The following is a 20,942-nucleotide window of genomic DNA, read 5'->3' as shown; positions in this document are numbered from 1 at the left end:
GTGCTTTCATATTTAGAATTGTTCTGTCTCCCTACTGAGTTAAATCTTTTATCATTATGTTCGCTGTCCCTAATTATGACTTCTATCTTTTGTCTTATTTTCAGCCTTTTTTTTTTTTTTAAGATTTTATTTAATTATTTGACAGAGAGAGACATGGTGAGAGAGGGAACACAAGCAGGGGGAATAGGAGAGGGAGAAGGAGGCTCCTTGCAGAGCAGGGAGCCCAATGTAGGGCTCGATTTCAGGACCCTGGGATCATGACCTGAGCCAAAGGCAGCTGCTTAACGACTGGGCCACCCAGGCACCCCATTTTCAGCCTTTCTATGTCCTTATAAAAAATCATGGATTTTTAAAAAAATACAATTTGCAACCTTTTCAAAGTGACAAACTGTTATTGTTTAATTATTGGCATATTTGGACTACTTGGACTTTTTCTATCAAGTACTATTTTGAAGCTCCCCAACTTTAGGACACGTTAGCTCTCATCTTTCTCTTCCAGAGTTATATGTCATTATCCAAATTGCAATTCTTTTTAAAATTATCGTTACAGGGGTGCCTGGGTGGCTCAGTGGGTTAAAGCCTCTGTCTTCAGCTCAGATCACGATCCCAGGGTCCTGGGATCGAGCCCCGCATCGGGCTCCCTGCTCAGCGGGTAGCCTGCTTCCCCCTCTCTCTCTGCCTGCCTCTGTGCCAACTCATGATCTCTATCAAATAAATAAATAATATCTTAAAAAAAATAAAATTATTGTTGAAGACACTTATTATTTTAGACAATACTTGGTTAAATACCCTTACTTATTGGTTACTACAATGTCTTTATTTTATTGGGCACACAGTTCCAGACTATTTTATCTGAAAACTGATATTTTTCCATTGTTTTTTGGCTTTTATGTTGCTGTTGAGAATTCTGCTTTCAATCTAACTGTTCTTCCATTTTTATTTTTTATTTATTTTTATTTTTTAAAAGATTTTATTTATTCATTTGAGAGAAAAAGAGCGAGAGAGACAGAGCACATGCAGGCGGATTGGCAGAGGGAGAAGCAGACTCCCTGGTGAGCAGGAAGCCTGATGTGCGGCTCAATCCCAGGACCCAAAGATCATGACCTAAGCTGAAGGCAGACACTTAACCATCTGAGCCACCCCAGCACCCCAGTGTTCTTCCAGCAATCTGTCCTTTCTTTCCAACTTCTTTCAAGATTAAGACCTCTTTACTTTAGTGTTCTGCAATTTGATTGCAGTTTTTCTGGGTGGGATTTATTTTTATTTGTTCTACTTGGCATATATTTTACTTCCTAGATTGATGCACTCATTTTTGGAAATTTTAGGTCTTTATCTTTTTTTTTATTTTAAGATTTTATTTATTTATTTGACAGACAGAGATCACAAGTAGGCAGAGAGGCAGGCAGAGAGGGGGCGGGGGAAGCAGGCTCCCTGCTGAGCAGAGAGCCTGATGCAGAGCTCCATCCCAGGACTCTGGGATCATGACCTGAACCAAAGGCAGAGGCTTTAACCCACTGAGCCATCTAGGTGCTCCAGGTCTTTATCTTTTTGAATTTACATTTATCCCATTCCTTATATTCTTCTGGGACTGCAATTAAAGAAATAATAGACCTTCTCATTCTGTCCTCTGTGTCTCTTATTTGCTTATATTTTCCATCTTATCTCTGCTGCGTTCTTAATAAATTCCCTGGATAGCTCATCCAGTTCACTTTATCTGTGTTTGATCCATGCATTTAATCCATCCGTTGGCTTTTATTTTCAACAGTTATTATTTCTAAAAGTTCCATTTGCTTTTCTTTCTTTCATAAGGTGTGTTAGTTTTTATCATGTGTTCATCTTTATAATTTCATCTTTTGTTCTGTAAACGTTATATACATAGCTATTCTATAATATACTTAATCTGTACTTGAATCTCTGATATCTGTTGTTCTTGTCCTGAAGAGGTAGGGGATTGGTGGGGTCAATTGGAGGGGTCTATACTGATAATGGCTTGTTTCCTGGAACTTTTGTGAGTTTATTGATTGATCTTATTCTGTTGGAGTCCGGCAGACCTAATTTACAAAGAGGGTTTACTTCTACTTCTGCTGAGAGCTAGAAAGGCACCTCTGATTTGGGACTACATCAGTGGCCTTTGTGGTTGCAGCAGAGGAAATATTCTCTACCTTTTTTGGGTCTCCTGCTGGACCTAGGAATTAAACTGATACAAGACATATTAATAGGAGAAAAGCATACAAACTTTACTTATTTTTTTACATGTAAATGGGACCCTTCACAAGAGAATGAAGACCCCAAGAAGTGACCAAAGCAGGACGCTTTTATACCTTTTAGACCAAGAACAATAAATTTGTGAAGAATTGACAAAGAAGTTTGATCTAGAGGTAGTAAATGGTGAAGAAATATCTAGGAAGATAAGGGTTAATATGACAAAGTTTGTACAGATTTATCAGCCCCAAGTTCCCATCTCTGGTGATAAGAATGTCTTCCTCCTGGTACAGGGAGGGTACCTTTTACACGGAAGTTCTGTTTCTTACTTTCAGGAAGAAAAAGGAGAGTCAAAGTGTCCATTTTGAGAAACGGAGTGCCGGGGCACCTGGGTGACTCAGTGGGTTAAAGCCTCTGCCTTCGGCTCAGGTCATGATCCCAGAGTCCTGGGATCGAGCCCCGCATCGGGCTCTCTGCTCAGCGGGGAGCCTGCTTCCTCCCGTCTCTCTGCCTACTTGTGATCTCTGTCAAATAAATAAGTAAAATCTTAAAAAAAAAAAAAAAAGAAAGAAACAGAGTGCCGTTTCTTAAAAGTGCCTTTAATTCAAAGTAATCAGTATGCCAAAGTTGCAGATTTTGAGGTGACATTCTGTTTTTCTTCATGGGTTTTTGCCTAAAGAGAAAGTCACTAATACAGCTTCCCACCTCGAAGTTCAGTCTTCCTAAAGGGATGTTGCTCTCAGAATGTTTTCTCAGGGTAGCTTGAGACTTCTGAATTGCCTGTTGCTCCTGTCTCTTTCCTACTGCTCAGGTTTTCTTCCTTTCCCACCATGCCTCGCAATCACCTAACTCAGACCATTCAGTCTCTCTGGGTCTGTTGTGTAGTTTACTTATTTTTTTGAAGGGATGGAAGAGGACCTTGGAGACTGCCTCTTTCCTTTGTGAAACCGTGATTTCTCAAAGAATATATCCAATCCAGGGTCCATTTTACTGTCAAACTTCCTAGTACATGTACCTGACATCACATAGTAAATGTTACTGAAAAGTTTCATTTACATTTTTCCATGTGCAGTATTTTAGTTTATTATTTTATAAAACTCTATCGTGAAGCCATGTGGATGCTAAGAATTCATTGTTATGCATAATTACATCATATTTTATCTACTCAGTAGGTTCTAATTTTCTTAAGGTAGAAGTGAAGGTTCCTAAATGATTATTATCGGGAAGCTATTTAATACTGAAGAGAAAATGAAACCCAAAATACCCTTTAAAGTGGGCAAACAATGACAATTCAAAGTAGCAGGTGCTGTAGATCATTCTGGTCTCTTTAATGTTGAATGACCAAAAAATACCAACAGTTACTTCCATTTACCAGTCTTAATGGGTGTAGTAGGAACATTATTACCATTTCAGTGGATGGATAACATACAGCAAGTTCTAGTATTTTTTCCAAACTGTGGATAATTTAAAAAAATCTGTTTCATTGATCATAAAACTTAGAACTATATGGATAAAATCCTTCATTTTGATTTAAATAATCTGAAATGTGTGCCTTTGTCACTTACAAATATTCTGTGATTTAGCTTATTCTCTTACTAATGACTTGTATGGGCTAGTTTATATTCCCCAGGTTTTTAGAGGCAGTAAAGTTAGGGAGTCTGTTAAGCAATCTGAACTTAAAATTTTGTCAGACATGCACAAATAGTAAAAACACACAAAGAAATGACTGAAAGAACCAAGGGTAAAGTCATCCAATTTTAATGACTGTCCGTTATTTGTCTGTTTGTGAGAATCGACAGAGATGAATGTTCTCCTGATTCTACTAATGGGAAATGTTTGTAAATATTAGAACATGTTAAACTTTTGGAACTATTTTATTACCATTTTGTTTTTTCTGTGACTCCGGAATTCCTTGGTGAGAATTGAAAGGATCTCGCTGGACTGTTTTGTGTAGTAGAGGAAGCATTAAATTTGGATGTAGAAATGTAAAGTTGGACTCTCACTTTGCCATTTATATGCTGCTGAATTGCAATTTAGGGCCCATCCAGCCCTTGAATTTCTCATTTGTAGAAGGCAAGGATTAAAATAACTGTTCCCTACAAAGGGTTGTTAGTATCAGTTTAGCTAATCTGTATGTAAACTATAAATCACTATACAGAGTAGTTTTTGTTACATAAACCCAAACCTTAACCTTGGGCTAAGTAGAGTTCTTAAGAGTATTAGAATAGAAAGAAAATTATGGCAGTAATTTATTATATGTGCCTGATAATTGGATGGGAAAGAGAGATGCAGAAATGTGGAGTAACAGTCCCAAGGTCTCACAGTTAGCTGAATCTCCCAACTTTGGAACCTTAGTCCCCCATCTTTTTGGTGAAAATGATTTGCTAAGATTGTGTTGGTTATGAAAAACTGAGTGAACGTTTAGTAGATTGAGAGAAAATGAGAGATGGGATTTTTCAAACTGTAATTTTACAAGTTACATATTTTCTGTATTAAAATAATATCATGGGGACGCCTGGGTGGCTCAGTTGGTTAAGCCGCTGCCTTTGGCTCAGGTCATGATCCCAGAGTCGTGGGATCAAGTCCCGCATCGGGCTCCTTGCTCAGCAGGGAGCCTGCTTCTCTTGCTGCCTCTGCCTGCCTCTCTGCCTGCCTCTCTGCCTGCTTGTGTGTTCTCTCTCTCTCTCTGGCAAATAAATAAAAATCTTAAAAAAATAAAAAATAATAAAATAATATCATGCTTTTACCCAAAGGAACATAGAATTACATTTTTATGTATTGTACATGAGAGATAAACATTCCCCCCAAACCTATGAAACTCTCAAGGAAGGGGGTCCCTAAAATGTCCTCCAGGTTGTATCTTTTTAAAATAGGGATTTTTACTTAAAATTTTATGTAATTAAAAATTAGATCTGGAGCAATGGCCTTTTCAACAATTAGGAGACTGTTCAATGTATTTTACACTTCACTAAATTAAGTTGAGGGACATTTTAAGCCAGAAATATATACCTTCATAACCTCTTAACTGATTATTGGGATATATATAGAGAGAGAGAGCGAGAGAGAGATTTCGAATGCCTTTAAATTGTATCCTAACTTGGTGTTTTAATTTGTTGAATTCCCATAGACTTTAGAAAGTTCAAAAAGAGGGGTGCCTGATGGCTCAGTTGGTTAAGTGGCCAGCTCTTGATTTCGGCTCAGGTCACAATCTCAGGGTCCTGGGATTGAGCCCTGCATTGAGCCTCATGTGGGGCTCTGTGTTCAGTGGAGGAGCTGCTTGAGGATTCTCTCCCTCTCCTTCTGTACCTCCACCTTCCCCTCCCTCGAAAATAAATAAATAATTTTTTTAAAAAAGAAGTTCAAAAAGATTCAAGGACTTCTTTTTTCATGTATTCTTATTCAAATAATGAATTTTTCAGAGAACATACTTTTACACTGCTCAACCATGTGATAATCTCTGGCTTCTAGAGTCAGATGATCTAATAGTCAGTGATACTGTGCATGATGTTTGAATTACCTTTGGCTTTTTACCCCTGTACAAACCATATGAAAGCCTCACTGGTCAAAATATATTTATTACTGTTTGTTTAGATTATTAAGTTTCCAATAATAAATTTCAATTTCTTAATAGTTCTAGAGAAATAATACAGCTATTTTGAAGTACTCTTTGAATGAATATACTAAATAGTCTAGTTATACACACTTCTAAAAGCAAGAAAGTTTACTGAAATATTCAAGTTGGCTGTCTTTGCATGCCTTGTAGGAAGAACAGTGTGCATTATTGAGAAACCTGACTTAATATTTTTGTGAGAAAGTAGAGTCATTTGAATAAATGATTTTTTTTTAAGGAAGTGTGTTCATTTTATTTTGGAATACAGTGACCAAGAAAATTAGAATTGGTGGCTTCATCACTCTTTTCTTTTTCTTTATTAAATTCTCCACTGATGTTACTCTGGGATTTGCTATTTTCATGTCATCCATAAATGTATTCTGTGTTGCTTTAGGGAATTCAAAGTAATTCAGTTTCACATTGTTTTTGTATTACAAGTGTAGCTAATGTTTAAAATGAATGGAGTATTATAGTCTTAGCAGTGGATGTACAACCTACAAAGAACCTTTGTGAGCTGATTTTGGCAGTATTTTCTCAGCACTTCTGCCAGAAACAAAAGACCCCACATATCTTAATTTCAACCTTTCATTTTAAATGCTTCAGCTATATTTAAAATCTGCTAGTTGCAACCTTTATAAAGCATTCCTTGTATCTAGATATATTTTCACAAAGAAAATTATTATTTGATAAGTTATGCTTCTTTCCTTTTTTGTCTTCTAATCCTATCCATAGACCTATAGTTTATTTTAACAGTTTCATTCCTAAAAATAAAACTTAACTTAGTTGCATGCTATTAAAATTGATATTACAACTTTCACTGCAAAATAAGCTCCATCGAATGTCAGAAATATGTGCTCGATTCCTGTTTGAGATTTCAGTCCTATAAACAGGCCAGGAATACTTTGGATTTATCCCCATGCATAGGAATCTGACTGCCATCACAAATTTCAAAAAAAAAATGTTTTTAGAGACTTCATTTATTTACTTTCAGAGAGGAGAGAGAGTATGAATTTAAAATAGCTGAAGAGTTGGGTGATTTTTCTCCAGTTACATTCACCTGTACTCACAGACCATAAGGATGCAGGTTGTTCCAGGGACAGTGCAGTTTTGAGAAGTGTAAATATGATTGAGGAAGATGAAGACGAAGGAATTGAAGGTGTTTTCAAGGGAGTTTTAAAAGACAAGAAATAGTGTAAAATATTTTTTAAAATTGTTAAAGTCCAAAAAAAGTTTTCATGCTTTTGTAAGCTTAACTACTTATTTATTTAAAGATTTTATTTAAATAAAATCTTGACAGAGCGAGAGAGTGAACAAAAGCAGGGGGAGTGGGAGAGGGAGAAGCAGGCTCCTTGCAGAGCAGTGGGCCAGATGCGGGGCTTGATCCCAGGACCCTGGGATCATGACCCCAACTGAAGGCAGACATTTAATGACTGAGCCACCCAGGCACCCCTATAAGCTTAACTATTTAGAACACAGGTGATTCTTTGCATGTTTGGCTTTATATTTATAGTTCTTTTGGGAATGGCACAAGTTTTTCAAAAGTTGTTTTTAAAACTGTGAACTTATTTTGTAATAAGTAGACTGATTAAAAGAAAATAACTTCGTTCCCTTGGCTATTTCTTACAAAACTAAATTCCGGACTTTTTTGTTTTCCAGAGAGTTTTTTGAGTAGGAAATGTCAGTAAGCTGCTTTCTTTTTTAAGATATTGTGTAAGAACACATTATTTGCTCAAATGAAAATTCCTGTTGCAATATCTTTAAAAACATCTTCAAACAATTGCATAATACCATCGTCATAAGTAAGGACTCAAATGGACTCATTGTTCTGGATAAAAGTTTTTAATCTTTTTTTTTTTTAAAGAATTTATTTATTTGATAGAGACAGAGAAGTTACAAACTGAGAGAGAGGGACAGGCAGAAGGAGAAGGAGAAACAGGTTCCCTTCTGAGCAAGGAGCCTGATGCTTCTGAGCAAGAAGCCTGATTCGGGACTCCATCCTAGGACCCTGGGATCATGACCTGTGGCAAAGGCAGAAAACCGACTGAGCAACCCAGGCACCCAAAAGTTTTTATCTCTTAAAGGCGATACTACGGGAAAGAGTAAACCTGGGGAAATGAGGTCAGTTATGCTATTTTGCAGAGGGACAAGTTTTAGGATTTGTTTTTCATAGCACATATGCCCCTTTGTGACTTCTTTATCTTTTTGCCACAAATTAATTACATTTTATTTATTGCAACGTAGGTGAATGGCTGTTCATCTCTGAAAAAAAATTGGGTACAGAATTTATCTTAATATGAATGTACCAGTTTTAAGTTTTTACAGAACTTAAGTATGGTTTCTAGTTAAGTGATTAGGAGATAGAAAATCCTACACTCCTTTATTTTTTGGTCCACTTCAGTATCCTCAGTTAATCTTATTCAGAAAGCGTGATTTGTGGAATACATTTACATTTTGTGAACCGATTGTAATGCTCTGGTTTTAGAGATTTTCACAAAATAACTTCATTTTGTCTTTTTTTGTAATTGCTTGGACTATATCTTTTGAAAACATTTTCACATAAGTATGACTTAAGTTTGCAGAATCAAAATTTCCAGCTTTAATGAACTCTTCTGAATATACTGAACTCTGAGCTCCCATATTTGCCTACTGTACTTTATTCCTCATCATTACAACTAGTATATATCTTGAGTTCATATGAAAAGTGAGACAATGTATTAGTATTTTATATGCATTACCTTGTTTGATCCTCATAACAACCCTTTGATATGTGTCATGTTATCTCTATTTTACAGGTTAAAGAAACTCTTGTTTAGAGAGATTGAGAAATTTGTCCAAGCTCATGGAGTAGATACTTACAGAGTTTGAGTTTGAATCCAGTTCTGTTAGACTCCAAAATCTGTTTTCTTCCCACTAAGTTAGATACTGTATATCTATTTCATTTTAAGTGAAATCCTGTGCTCATCTGGCTTCCATAGCAGAAGAAAGAACCCTTTGGAGGACAAGGACCTTGTGTTATTCATATTTATGTCTTCAGAGCCTGGTACAGATTTCAGAATTTTTAAAATAAGCACTGAATGAAAGACACTGACATCACTGAAATGCTGCCCACTGAGCCACCCAGGCACCCCTGTAATACAGGGATTTAAAGTAAAAATTTATACTTCTACATGTAATATGAAGCATGATATAAAGAGTACATTTAACATATCTTAAACACTTATAATTTTTATTTTTTAGGCCCATTTTTTTTTTCAGTAGAATTTTTTCCTAATTTGCCTTCGATGTGTATCAACATTTTTGACATGTTTGGTAGTATAATCCATTTTTTTCTAATAATGCTTTAAAAAATATGAAAGATGGATAAAATTTGAGTAGTGTGTATAATATTCAATTATGAATCAGAAAGACTTCAGGAGCATCTGGGTGGCTCAGTCAGTTAAGCATCTGACTCTTGATTTCGGCTCAGGTCATGATCTCAGGGTTTTGAAATCAAGCTTCATATTGGGCTCTGTGCTGGGCGTGGAACCTGCTTAAGGTTCTCTTTTGGGGCACCTGGTGGCTCAGTCGGTTAAGCATCTGACTTAGGCTCAGGTCATGATCTCTGGGTCCTGGGATTAAGCTCTGTGTCAGGCTCTGCATTCAGCTGGGAGTCTGTTCTCCCTCTCCCTCTGCCCCTCCCCTGCTTGTGCACGTGCGGGTGCTCTCTCTCTGTCTCTCTGTGTTAAATAAATAAAATCTTAAAAAAAAAAAAAAAAAGATTCTTGGGACACCTGGGTGGCTCAGTGGGTCAAGCGTCTGCCTTTGGCCCAGGTCATGATCCCAGGGTCCTGGGATTGAGTCCCATATCGGGCTTCTTGCTCAGCGGGGAGCCTGCTTCTCCCTCTGTTGCTGCTTCCTTGCTTGTGCACGCTCTCTCTCTGACAAATAAATTTAAAAATCTTTAAAAAAAAAAAAAAGGATTCTCTCTCTCCCTCTGCCCCTCCCCCCCCAAACTTCAGATATTATAGCTTATCAATATTTGAAGGTGCTAGTATTTTATCTCCTTCTGCAGTGGACAAATTGCCTCTAAATTTTAATCTGGAAGATAACTAGAATGACTGAAAAAGGTGTACAACTACATGGCTTTTATATTTTTACTATTTCTATTAGAGTTTCTATACAAATTATTCAAATCTTGGTTATAAAAGAAAATCAAAGTATAAACACATTATTCAGATAACATACAGAATATTACTACCATGTTGTTTCTCAGTTTTATTCAATCATAAATGCAAAGTAGAAGTATGTAACATATCATTGGATTTTATTTGCTTTATTAGCTCCTCAAGAATTACTGATCTATGAAATGGCAGAGAATGGAAAAAATTGTGACCAGAGACGTGTAGCAATGAACAAGGAACAATATAATGGAAACTTCACAGGTAAATTATGGTGGTTTGGAGGGAGAAGATCTGCAGGTTTAATTTATATCCTTTCCATTGAAGTAAAATAGAAATATATCAAATACTTACTGTCCTTTGTTAATATAATAAGAAAATAAGATTCTTGTATGTCTTATATAAGATTATAGAAGTCCCCCCTGCCCCTTGTCTGCATTTTCTTTTTCCACGGTTTCAGTTACCTGTGGCCAACTGCAGTCCAGAAACAGAATGATCTATTATTAGAAGGTCAGTAATAACCTAATGCCAGGTTACAATGCCTACCTCATTCACTTCACTTCATCTCATCACATAGACATTTTATCATATCACGTAATCTTAAGAAGGACAGTACAGTAAGACACTTTGAGAGAGTTAACATTCATATAACTTATAGTATATTTTTATAAGTGTTTTATTATTACTGCTGTAAATCTTGCTACCTAATTTATAAATTAAACTATCACAGCTATATAGATATAGGAAAAATATATTATATATAGGGTTCAGTACTGTCTGTGGCTTCAGGCATCCACTGGGGATCTTGGAACATGTCCCCTACAGATAAGGGGGGTCTACTGTAATTATCTTTTGTTTACTCCTCATAGTAAATGTAATTATGGGCCAGTGCCTATATGGTGAATTTTGATAGTGATAGCCGAAGCAGCCTAGTCACAGTCACATCAGCAGTGTTTTAGGTACAAGATTATTATTTGTTAATCTTATGGCGTGTTAAGTATTTATTTGGTATTGTTTGGTGCTCAGTTTTATCATGCCATTTTGTAACTTTAGAAGCAAATTATAAAGTTACTTATTACACTAATCCTAAATACACAAATATCAAAAAAGTCAGAATGTGATCATTTTGGGTTTATTTTAAATTTTTCATTTGTGACAAATTTATATTTTCACCAAATTTGGAGTTTGTGGTAAATTTCAGTGTATTTGACTGTTATTCATACATTTACCAAAGGGGAAAAAAAAGCCCTGAAAACCCTGAAAATTACTGCTTTTATTTACATAGATGGTTCAAGTAGGAACTTTCCATAATGCGTTTAAAGGGCAATGAAAGATTTTTCACTTCTCTTAATTGTAATGGTTTTCTTTTTGACTTCTAAATTGTTTGGCATCTCAAACATATTGGAAATAATACTTTGGCATGGTGCTAATATATCATAAAAATTCTCTTATATTGGAAGAAGTACAGGCTCTCTGAAATAGTAGTTTCTCTTTGTCTTAATCACTACATTGCCTTGCAGAAGACATTTTGCAGCACTTATCTGACTTTTGGTTACTCTGATCATTGATAAATTTTATATCATTTCACCAAGAGTTTCAGGATTCAGAGATAGGCATGCATATATCATATAGTCTCTTTCATATTAGGAGCTTTTGCATGTTTTTTTTTCTGTCCTTTCTTTCAAAAAGCATGTACTTTTATATATTCTTCCCCTGCTGCACACCCCTTGGAATTTCAAATTAATGTTAGTATGACACATTTACTCTCCTGTACTGTGAGCTTTTTTTTTTTTTATTTTTTTTTTGCTTAATATTTCCTAGAGATTGTGCTATAATTGCACATGAAGAACTTCTTCATTATGGCTGCTTAATATCCCATTGTATGAGTATACCATACTTTAATCACTCCTCTGACTTCTGCTGTTAACATTTAAGTTGTTCATAATCTTTTGCTTAGACAGGTAACATTGCGTTTAATAAACTTGTACAAGAGACATTTTACCTCATACCTAATCATTCTTAGAAATGCGATTACTGGGTTATAGGGTATATGCATTTGTAATTTTGATAATGACCTTAATTGTACACTTACACACTTATTAAGTGTCAGACTCTTCTGAAAGCTTTACATACATTAGCTCATTTAATCTTTGCAGTGACCCTAAAAAAGTAAGTACTATTTTCATCTTCATTTTAGAAAGGGGAAAACTGAGACATGGAAGGGTTAACTAACTTGCGCAGGGTCACATGACTAGTAGCCAGGATTTGGAACCAAGAAGTTTGCCTTCCTATTTTGAACTCTAAACCACTTTGTTCTGTAATATGATACTAATTGCCCTTCATAGAAGATGGGCTAACTTAGTATCCCAATAGCATACAAGAAAGGAAACTTGTGTCTTGAGAATGAAATGATTACAAAAATAGTTCTCAGAGTAGAAGAGTAGAGTAGAAGCACTTAGTCTGTCTAGGACTTATCGTGTGAACACATTGCTTGTTTTTTGAGGTTAATATGCAGTCTTTCAAATGTGGGATGGAAAGTAGATAAATTTTTAAAGTGATTGGAAAAAGTGAACATTCTGTTTAGATTTCTGCGCTGTTTTTCAGACCCCTCTTCAATGAATGAAAAGAAGAGGAGGGATCGGGAAGAAAGGCAGAATATTGTCCTATGGAGACAGCCACTCATTACCTTGCAGTATTTTTCTCTGGAAATCCTAGTAATCTTGAAGGAATGGACCTCAAAGTAAAGAGTCTTCTATTACCTTTTATATAAACCTTATTTACTAATTTTAGAAATCTTTAACATTCTCCTACTCTCTACCAACTGCTCTTTCAAAATGAATTAAATTTAGAATGTTTTAGGAACATATTTATTTTCCTTTCTGTAGTTTGAAGAAAAATAGATTAGGGGAACATATTGCTATTTGCTCACTGGATTATTACAGTTGACCCTTGTCTTATGTTGAATCTTTTATGCAAAGGAGAAACATAGGAAATGAGAGAGAAGTTGGGCCTGTGTGCAATAGATACACTGATTCTTTAGTAGGCCAGGGTTCAGGATACATGGCACTTTTACTGATAATTTGAGCCAATGAAGAAGGACTCTGCCAAGGAAATGTGTTGTATCTTTAAGATTAATACTTATGAGCCCTGTTTCAGATCTCATAAAGACCAACTTGAACTTTTGCATGCCTTATCATTTTGGGCTTGCTTTTCTAAGTTATTATCTTTAATAATGTCCTACATTTTTATTGTACTTAGAGCTTATAAAACATTTTGTAACATTTTTCAGTTCATTTGATCCTTAAAGCAACTCTGAAACTAGTAAAACAAATACATGATTACAGTTGACCCTTGAACAACATGGGGATTGGGGGTGCCAACCCCCACATAGTTGAAAATACAACTTTTGACTCCTCAAAAACGTAATTACTAATAGCCTACTTTTGACCAGAAGCTTTGTGTATGTATTATATACTATATTCTTATAATAAGCTAGGGAGAAGAAAATGTTATTAAGAAAATCATAAAGAAGAGAAAATATATTTATAGCACTATACTGTAAAAAAAAAATCCACATATACTCCTGTGCAATTCTGACCTGTGTTGTGGTCAACTGTATTATGATTTTAATCATAAAACAAGAAATAGAATCATAAAACAAGAAATAGAATCAGATTGGTTAAGTGTCTCTCTCAAAGTGCAATACTTAGGGACTTTGACCCAGGTCCTCTAACTTGAAGGCCAGTGCTTTTCTCATTATATTATGATGCCTCTCCCAGTGAGAAGTTGGGATGTAAACAAGATCAGTCTTTTTTGGGTAAAGGAAAGGCTACAGTAGGGTTTATGATTAAGAAATTGGATGTTCTGTACCCATTTATCTTCTCTTGACCTCCTTTTGTACCCCAAGAGACCATCGTGTTTAAGGACAGAAGAGTTAGAAGAGTCAGTCCAAAAAAAACTGATTCTATAGCTATGCTAAATAACCTAAGTGCTTCAACAAGAACATGTTTTGGGAGTGATAAGTCCTGTGAGATATTTCATTTGTTTTTGTTTTTAAATTGTTTTTAAGATTATGGCATCGTCAAAGCATTGTGGTGTCTTTTTTACTGCTGCTTGCTGTACTTATAGCTACATATTATGTTGAAGGAGCACATCAACAGGTAAGAGGTTCAGCAGCTTTTCCGTTCTTGTACCTCGTGCCTCCCAAACAGTTTCAAAATGGAACTATTGTGGGTTTGATAAAATTTCTGCCCTCCACATTTTTAGACTTGGTTTTGTTTTTTAAATTTATCTCATAACTGATATCTTACTGTCTTTCTTTTAAGACCAAATATTAAAAATATTCTTGCGGCAGTTGATGGCTGCTGAGCCTTTATATTTGGCATAGATCATTTTTACTTTCAAGGATTTGAATGTAACTTTCCTGATGATGTTTAGTCAGAACAGCATGAATCCTTTAGTCAGCACCAAAGTCTTCATATTTTCTATAACACCCTCCTGTGATCTGTCCAGATATAGTCATCCTCGATTGAAGGTTAGGTTTTATATGTATGAAAAGGGAGACATTCATTTGTCTGTAGTCCGTAAGTACAATACAACTGAAGGAAAATAGGACATTGTGTTAATAACTTTTGTTAAAATAGTAAAACATTAATGTATTCTAATAGGAAATGGTTCTAAAAGTGGTATTACTTTATTTTTTGAAGCAGTTAACCTCTAATCATAGAGAAGTTTTTATAGTTTTAAATGCATTTCTTTCAAATATTTTGAAGAAATCTGTGTGTGTCATTTAGAGTTTGTAAGCAACTGGTTAGATTAATTTATTTGCCAGTATGAGAATCTAGACTCTAGTGTCTGGAATTCCTCCAACAAGTCCATAGCTCAGTGGAATTCATTCAGCTGGCTCTTGTTTAAAAAACATCTTGGTCTTAAATATACAAAAATAATTTTATTCCATTTTTTACTTGGATAAACAAGAATATGTTCCATTCACAAATGGATAAATAACTGCCACTCTCACTGCTGTTTATTACAATGCTTTTCTTAAACAAAGTCTTTGTAACTTTCAGTTATCTTTAAAACTTTTAATTCTCATAGTTATCTTATTAGTAATTTGCATTTTTCCTGTAAATGTCATTTGCAATAGTAGGATTTTAAAGGCCTAAACCAAAAGCTTTATTACAATTAGATGAATTTTTTATGTAAGAAGAATTAGGTCTCTTGAAGGGGTTTTTACCCTTAATGCTTTCTTCCTACTAGAAACTTATTTTAGTTGGTTTGTTTTATTTTGATTGTAGGTAATAACACATTTTTGTTTAACAAAACTGTTGTTTTTTTTTTCACTCTATCCTTTTTGTTTTTCAGTATGTGCAACGTATAGAGAAACAATTTCTTTTGTATGCCTACTGGATAGGCTTAGGAATTTTGTCTTCTGTTGGGCTTGGAACAGGGCTGCACACCTTCCTCCTTTATCTGGTAAGAATAATAAGGAAGATTTAAAGAGATGTTTTAATTGGTGCTTTTACTTCAGAAGTTAAAATTCTAAGATTTTTATTTACTTACCTTTGCATCTTAAAAGCATTCTCATCCTCAAATCAGTAAGTTTGATTTAGAATTCTGTTTTGTTTTTCCTTTTTGATTGAGGATTTAAAAAGAGAAGAGGGGAAAACCCTTGAGCAGATGAGATTGTTTACTTAAATTAATTCAGCCAGGAAATGTTTTTTATCTTTCTGGATTTTGGAATAATGGTTCTTTTGCTTATGCAATTGTCATTTTAATAGTTGAAGTTCTTTAAATATATGAAATTATCCATGTAAGCCATGTAATGGCTTACAAGCCATGTAAAACTTAGAATTAATTTGAACAGTTTACTTTCTCTGTTAATCAGCAAATGAGAAATGGTGCCTTCCCTCATATCCTCAAATATCATGTATACACACCTGGATAGTCATTTTGGCATTCTCACTGAATGTGATTAATGAAGTATTATGTGTGTAGAATTAAAAGCTTTCTTAAACCCTTTTAAATCAAAATATAAAATGTACCCCTCCTAAAAAATAAAAATATATTTTTATATATATAAATTATATTAAATATAATATATTTTAATATAATATATAAAAATTATATTATATTAAATTATATTAAAATACTATTTTACTTAAGAAATTAGAGAGATACAAGATAGGTTTTCGGGGCGCCTGGGTGGCTCAGTGGGTTGGGGTCTCTGCCTTCAGCTCGGGTCGTGATCCCAGGGTCCTGGAATCGAGCCCCGCATCGGGCTCTCTACTCAGCGAGGAGCCTGCTTCCCCCTCTCTCTGTCTCTACCTGCCTCTCTCCCTACTTGTGGTCTCTGTCAAATAAATAAATAAAAAATCTTAAAAAAAAAAAAAAGATAGGTTTTCCACATGCATTGAAATTATAGCAGGGCTAGGACCAGGGATGACTAGCAAGACATCTAGGGCACTGAATTTAAAGGGCATTTTCAGGGTCATGTAAATATGGACTTGATGAGTGAGTGTTTCATTAAATTTTGTGTCCTGGATGCCTCTCTTATTTCACTGTATTCCTGTTCCTGAGGAATTGAAAGCAACTTCATACTTGAAATAGCTTGATCTTCATTGGGGAAAGACAGGTGAAAATTGTCACAGTGGTACTGATTGCCAAAATAAAGTTCAACACAGCAAACACTTCCAATCTTTATGTTTCAATGAATTCATTTCTGAAGCAGGGAAGTAGGTGTTAAGGAGTGATTGTTCAGAAGCCTGCTAAATTAATGGCCTGAAGAATAATTTGAGGATTAATGTGTAATTCATAACTTCTTCAAGTCTATAGGACTTTAAAATCTCAAATTTTAGGATTCTATTCATGATTGGTTGCTGATTTTATCCCAAATAGGGACATAAATCTCAGAACCAATCCACAATAGTGTATCTTTAATAATTACAGTTTTAGAAGTATAATGCTCTATTAGAGGTTTAGGGAGAAGGGAAAAGAATTACCGTTATAGATTACCTTTTATTCTTTTCTAGACCTTTTCTCTGAGATTCCTTGGGAAAACCAGATTAAGGAATTCATTTGTAGCATTTGATTAATTTAGAACTATCTAAAAAGCAACCCAGGTAGCAGATTCTGCCAAATATTAAGAGGGATTCTAATGAAACTTAGAAATTCCACAATAAGTTAAAGAAATTTGAAAGAAGGAAGTTTTATGTTTCCTGCTTCTTTTCATATCCATTAGAAACCTTTATAAAATGACATTTATAAAATGTCTTCATTGATCCATGTATCCAGTAAAGAATTTAGAAAGATACAAATAATCATTTATTATAAAATTCATTTGAGTGAAAAGTCAAGTCTTTGCTTTCATAAATTAAGTAGTTCTGCTGGGGGATCAGAGGGCAGATTTAATAGGGTTTGGTTAGGCTTTTCACAAGTGTAGAAGGAATTCTTCAAGAGCTATTTGAAGGAATGTATTATACTCTCATTAAAGTCAGTACTGTATATGTTGCACTAGTTTAGCAAGTATGAAGAATTAGTTAAGGAACATCTGAAATTGTATTACATTGTACTTAAGTACATTGTACTTAAAGTTTTGTGGCAGTGCAGCCAGTTAAGTGCCTAACTCTTGCTTTCAACTCAGGTCATGATCTCAGGGTAGTGAGATTGAGCCCCACCTCTGGCTCCACGCTGGGCATGGAGCCTGCTAAAATTTCTCTGTCCCTCTCCCTCTGCCCCCTCCCCCTTGCACTCTCTCTCTTTTAAGTAAATAAATAAATCTGAATAAATAAGTAATGGTTTTGTACCATTATCACTGCTAATAATAAACTGGGGTCCAGAGTGGATCAGGTCACGTTTTAGCATTAAATAAATTTTTTTTGTTTTTATTATTTTTATTTTTATATATTTATAAAATTATTAATATAATATTAACCAATAATATTATATACAATATCTATAAAATTCATAATAAATACTTATTGTTTTTATTATATTTTATTTCAATTATTTAGATTTTATTTTATTTTTAAAAATTTTTTAAAGATTTTATTTATTTATTTGAGAGAGACAGAGATAGTGACAGAGAGCACAAGCAGGAAGGAGAGGGAGAAGCAGGCTCCCCACTGAACAAAGATTCTCCATGCAGGGTTCTATTCCAGGACTCTGGGATTATGACTGGAGCTGAAGGCAAACAGTTAACCAACTGAGCCACCCAGGCACCCTTAGAATTATTTAAATGTGCTAAAATTAAATACAAGTAAAATAACCAGATCCGCATTTTGAGTACATGATACTGGCTATAGTGTGGGAGATAGATTGCAAGTGGGAGAGAAAGAAGATTGGCAATTATGATAATCCTTCTGAGAGACAAGGCTTCTGTGGAGGTAGCAGGAAGTATGTAGAGGAGGGGAGTTACAAAAAAGAACTTGCAGAGAGAAGGCAAGCAGAATGACACCAAAAGATGGCATAAATTTTTAATATTTCAGAAGAGTGGTTAGTAGCACTGAGATGGAACAGGACAAATCTCAGAGAAATGTGATTGGTACAAAGATGTTGTGATTTGGTTACCTTGCAAGGAGCCAGAGATAACTGTTGGTTTTTGACTTGAGTAGATGTTGATACTATTAACTGAATAGTTTTGTTTTCACTTGTGTATTCAGTATGTATTATAAGTATCTAAAAAGAGAAATTTAAAAGGATTTGTAATTATATTGCAACGTAGATGAGATCTTCACCTGATCCACATGGGTTGCTGGTGCCAGTGATTGGACAGAAAAGAAGGGGAGTTTGCGAAAGACTAAGAATTCACCTACCTACTTACCTTCCTCCCTTCCTCCCTCCCTTCGTTCATTGTTCCTTCCTTCCTTCCTCCCCCACCTTTTTAGAGCAAGAGAATGAGAGCATGCCCACAAGCAACACAGAGGGAGAGGGAGAGAGAGAGAATCTTAAGGAGGCTCCATACCCAGGGCTCGATCTCAGGACCCTGACTGAAATCATGACCTGAGCCAAAACCAAGAGTCAGTTGCTTAACCAACAGAGCAACCCATGAACCGACCCTCCCTCCCCTCCCTCACCTGCCTGCCTTCCTTCCTTCCTCCCCGCCCACCCTTCCTTCCCTCCTTCCTGCCTTCCCTTCCTTCCTTTCCTTACTTCTGGCTGGCTGGCTGGCTGGCTTGCTTGCTCTGCTTCCATTCTTTATTTTTTGGACCAGTTTTAGGGCTGCAGAAAGGATAAAGTTTCCATGTATCATTCTATACCCACACACAGCTTCCCCTGTGTTTTTGTTTTTTTTTTTAATTAAAAGATTTTATTTATTTATTTGACAGACAGAGATCACAAATTGGCAGAGAGGCAGGCAGGAAGGTCCGGGGAAGCAGGCTCCCTGCTGAGCAGAGAGTCTGACTCGGGGCTCCATCCCAGGACCCTGGGATCATGATCTGAGCCGAAGGCAGAGGCTTTAACCCACTGAGCCACCCAGGCACCCCTGTTTTGTTTTTTTAAATGAGGTATGATTGACATGAAATATATTAGTTTTAGATGTACAACCTGATGATGATTTCACTATTAATAATATCTTACTTTGGTACAATACATTTGTTACAGTTGAGCCAGTATTGATATATTATTAACTAAAGCCAATTGCTTACATTGGAATTCATTATTTGTTTTACAGTTCTGTGGGTTTGACAAATACATAATGTGATATATCCTCCATTATAGTATTATATGGAATAGTTTCACTGCCCTAAAAATTGCCTATGTTCCGGGAGGGTATGTGCTATGATGAGTGCTGTGAAATGTGTAAACCTGGCGATTCACAGACCTGTACCCCTGGGGATAAAAATACATTATATGTTTATTTAAAAAAAAAAATTGCCTATGTTCCACCTATTTATTCCTACCTTCCACCTCTCTTCTGCCCACAAACCCTTAGTAACTACCGATCCTTTAATTGTCTCTGTAAGTTTTGGCTTTTTCAAAATGTCATATAGTTAGATTTATACATCTGTCTTTTTCTGCCTTCTTTCACTTAACAGTATGAATTTAAAATTCCTCCCTGCTCAGCAGGAAGCCTGCTTCTTCCTCTGTCCCTCCCCACTGCACTCGCTCTCTCTCTCAAATAAATAAAAAATCTTAAAAGAAAGAAAGAAAGAAAGAAATTCCTCCATGTCTTTTTTATGGCTTGCTACCTCATTTCTTTTTTAATGCTGAATAATATTCCATTTTCTGGATGTACCCCAGAGTTTGTTTATTCATTCACTTACTGAAGGACATCACAGTTATTTCCATATTATGGCAATTATGAATCAAGCTGCTATGAACAATCATGCACTAAGTTTTTGTGTGTATATGAATTTTCAACTCATTTGGGTAATTACCTAGGGGCATAATTCATGGGTTGTGTATGTTAATTATTGGTATGTAAGTAAGCAGTTGACTTGTATATTAACTTTGTATACTGCAACTTTGCTATAACAATGTTTCAGAACTTTTTTGTTTATTCTTTAGGATTTTCTACATTGATAATCATCTCATCTGCAAATAAGTTTTATTTCTTTCATCTTAATCTGTATATCTTTTCATTTTCTTTTCTTACTGTATTACTTAGGTCTTCCAGTGTGGTAGTGAACAGAAATGGTGGGGGAACATCATGCCTTGTTCCCAATCTTAGTAGGAAAGCCTCTAGTTTCTCACCATTAAGTATCATGTTAGCTGTAGGGTTTTTGCAAATGTACTTTATTGAGTTGATAAAGCTCACTTCTCTTCCTAGTTTGCTCAAAGTTTTGTCAGTCATCAGTGTTGTCAATACTTTTTTAGGGGCGCCTGGGTGGCTCAGTGGGTTAAATGTCTGCCTTCGGCTCAGGTTATGATTCCAGAGTCCTGGGATTGAGCCCCACATCAGGCTCCCTGCTCTTTGGGAAGCTTGCTTCTCTGTCTCCCTCTGCCACTCCCCTGCTTGTGCATGTTCTTGT

At 35.5% G+C, this 20,942-nt stretch overlaps 1 protein-coding gene across 3 annotated transcripts in view; it reads left to right on the top strand.

The window, feature by feature from the left end:
• VMP1 (vacuole membrane protein 1) overlaps positions 1 to 20,942 on the top strand; it is a 134,898-nt gene that overhangs the window by 10,275 nt on the left and 103,681 nt on the right. For 2 of the 3 annotated variants that reach the window (XM_080826039.1, XM_080826040.1), the window contains exons 2-5: positions 10,132 to 10,233; positions 12,574 to 12,709; positions 14,039 to 14,129; positions 15,334 to 15,444. In XM_080826039.1, the coding sequence (XP_080682165.1) occupies positions 10,158 to 10,233; positions 12,574 to 12,709; positions 14,039 to 14,129; positions 15,334 to 15,444 (414 nt within the window). In that variant the 5' untranslated portion in view covers positions 10,132 to 10,157. Of the gene's footprint in view, positions 1 to 8,757; positions 8,853 to 10,131; positions 10,234 to 12,573; positions 12,710 to 14,038; positions 14,130 to 15,333; positions 15,445 to 20,942 lie in introns of all 3 variants that reach the window. The other variant, XM_080826038.1, reaches the window with a different exon arrangement.

The sequence above is a fragment of the Martes martes genome, assembly GCF_963455335.1.
Source record: "Martes martes genome assembly, chromosome: 16".
Taxonomy (NCBI): domain Eukaryota; kingdom Metazoa; phylum Chordata; class Mammalia; order Carnivora; family Mustelidae; genus Martes; species Martes martes.
Note: the sequence above shows the minus strand (reverse complement) of the source record. Positions and strands in the feature narration are given on the sequence as shown.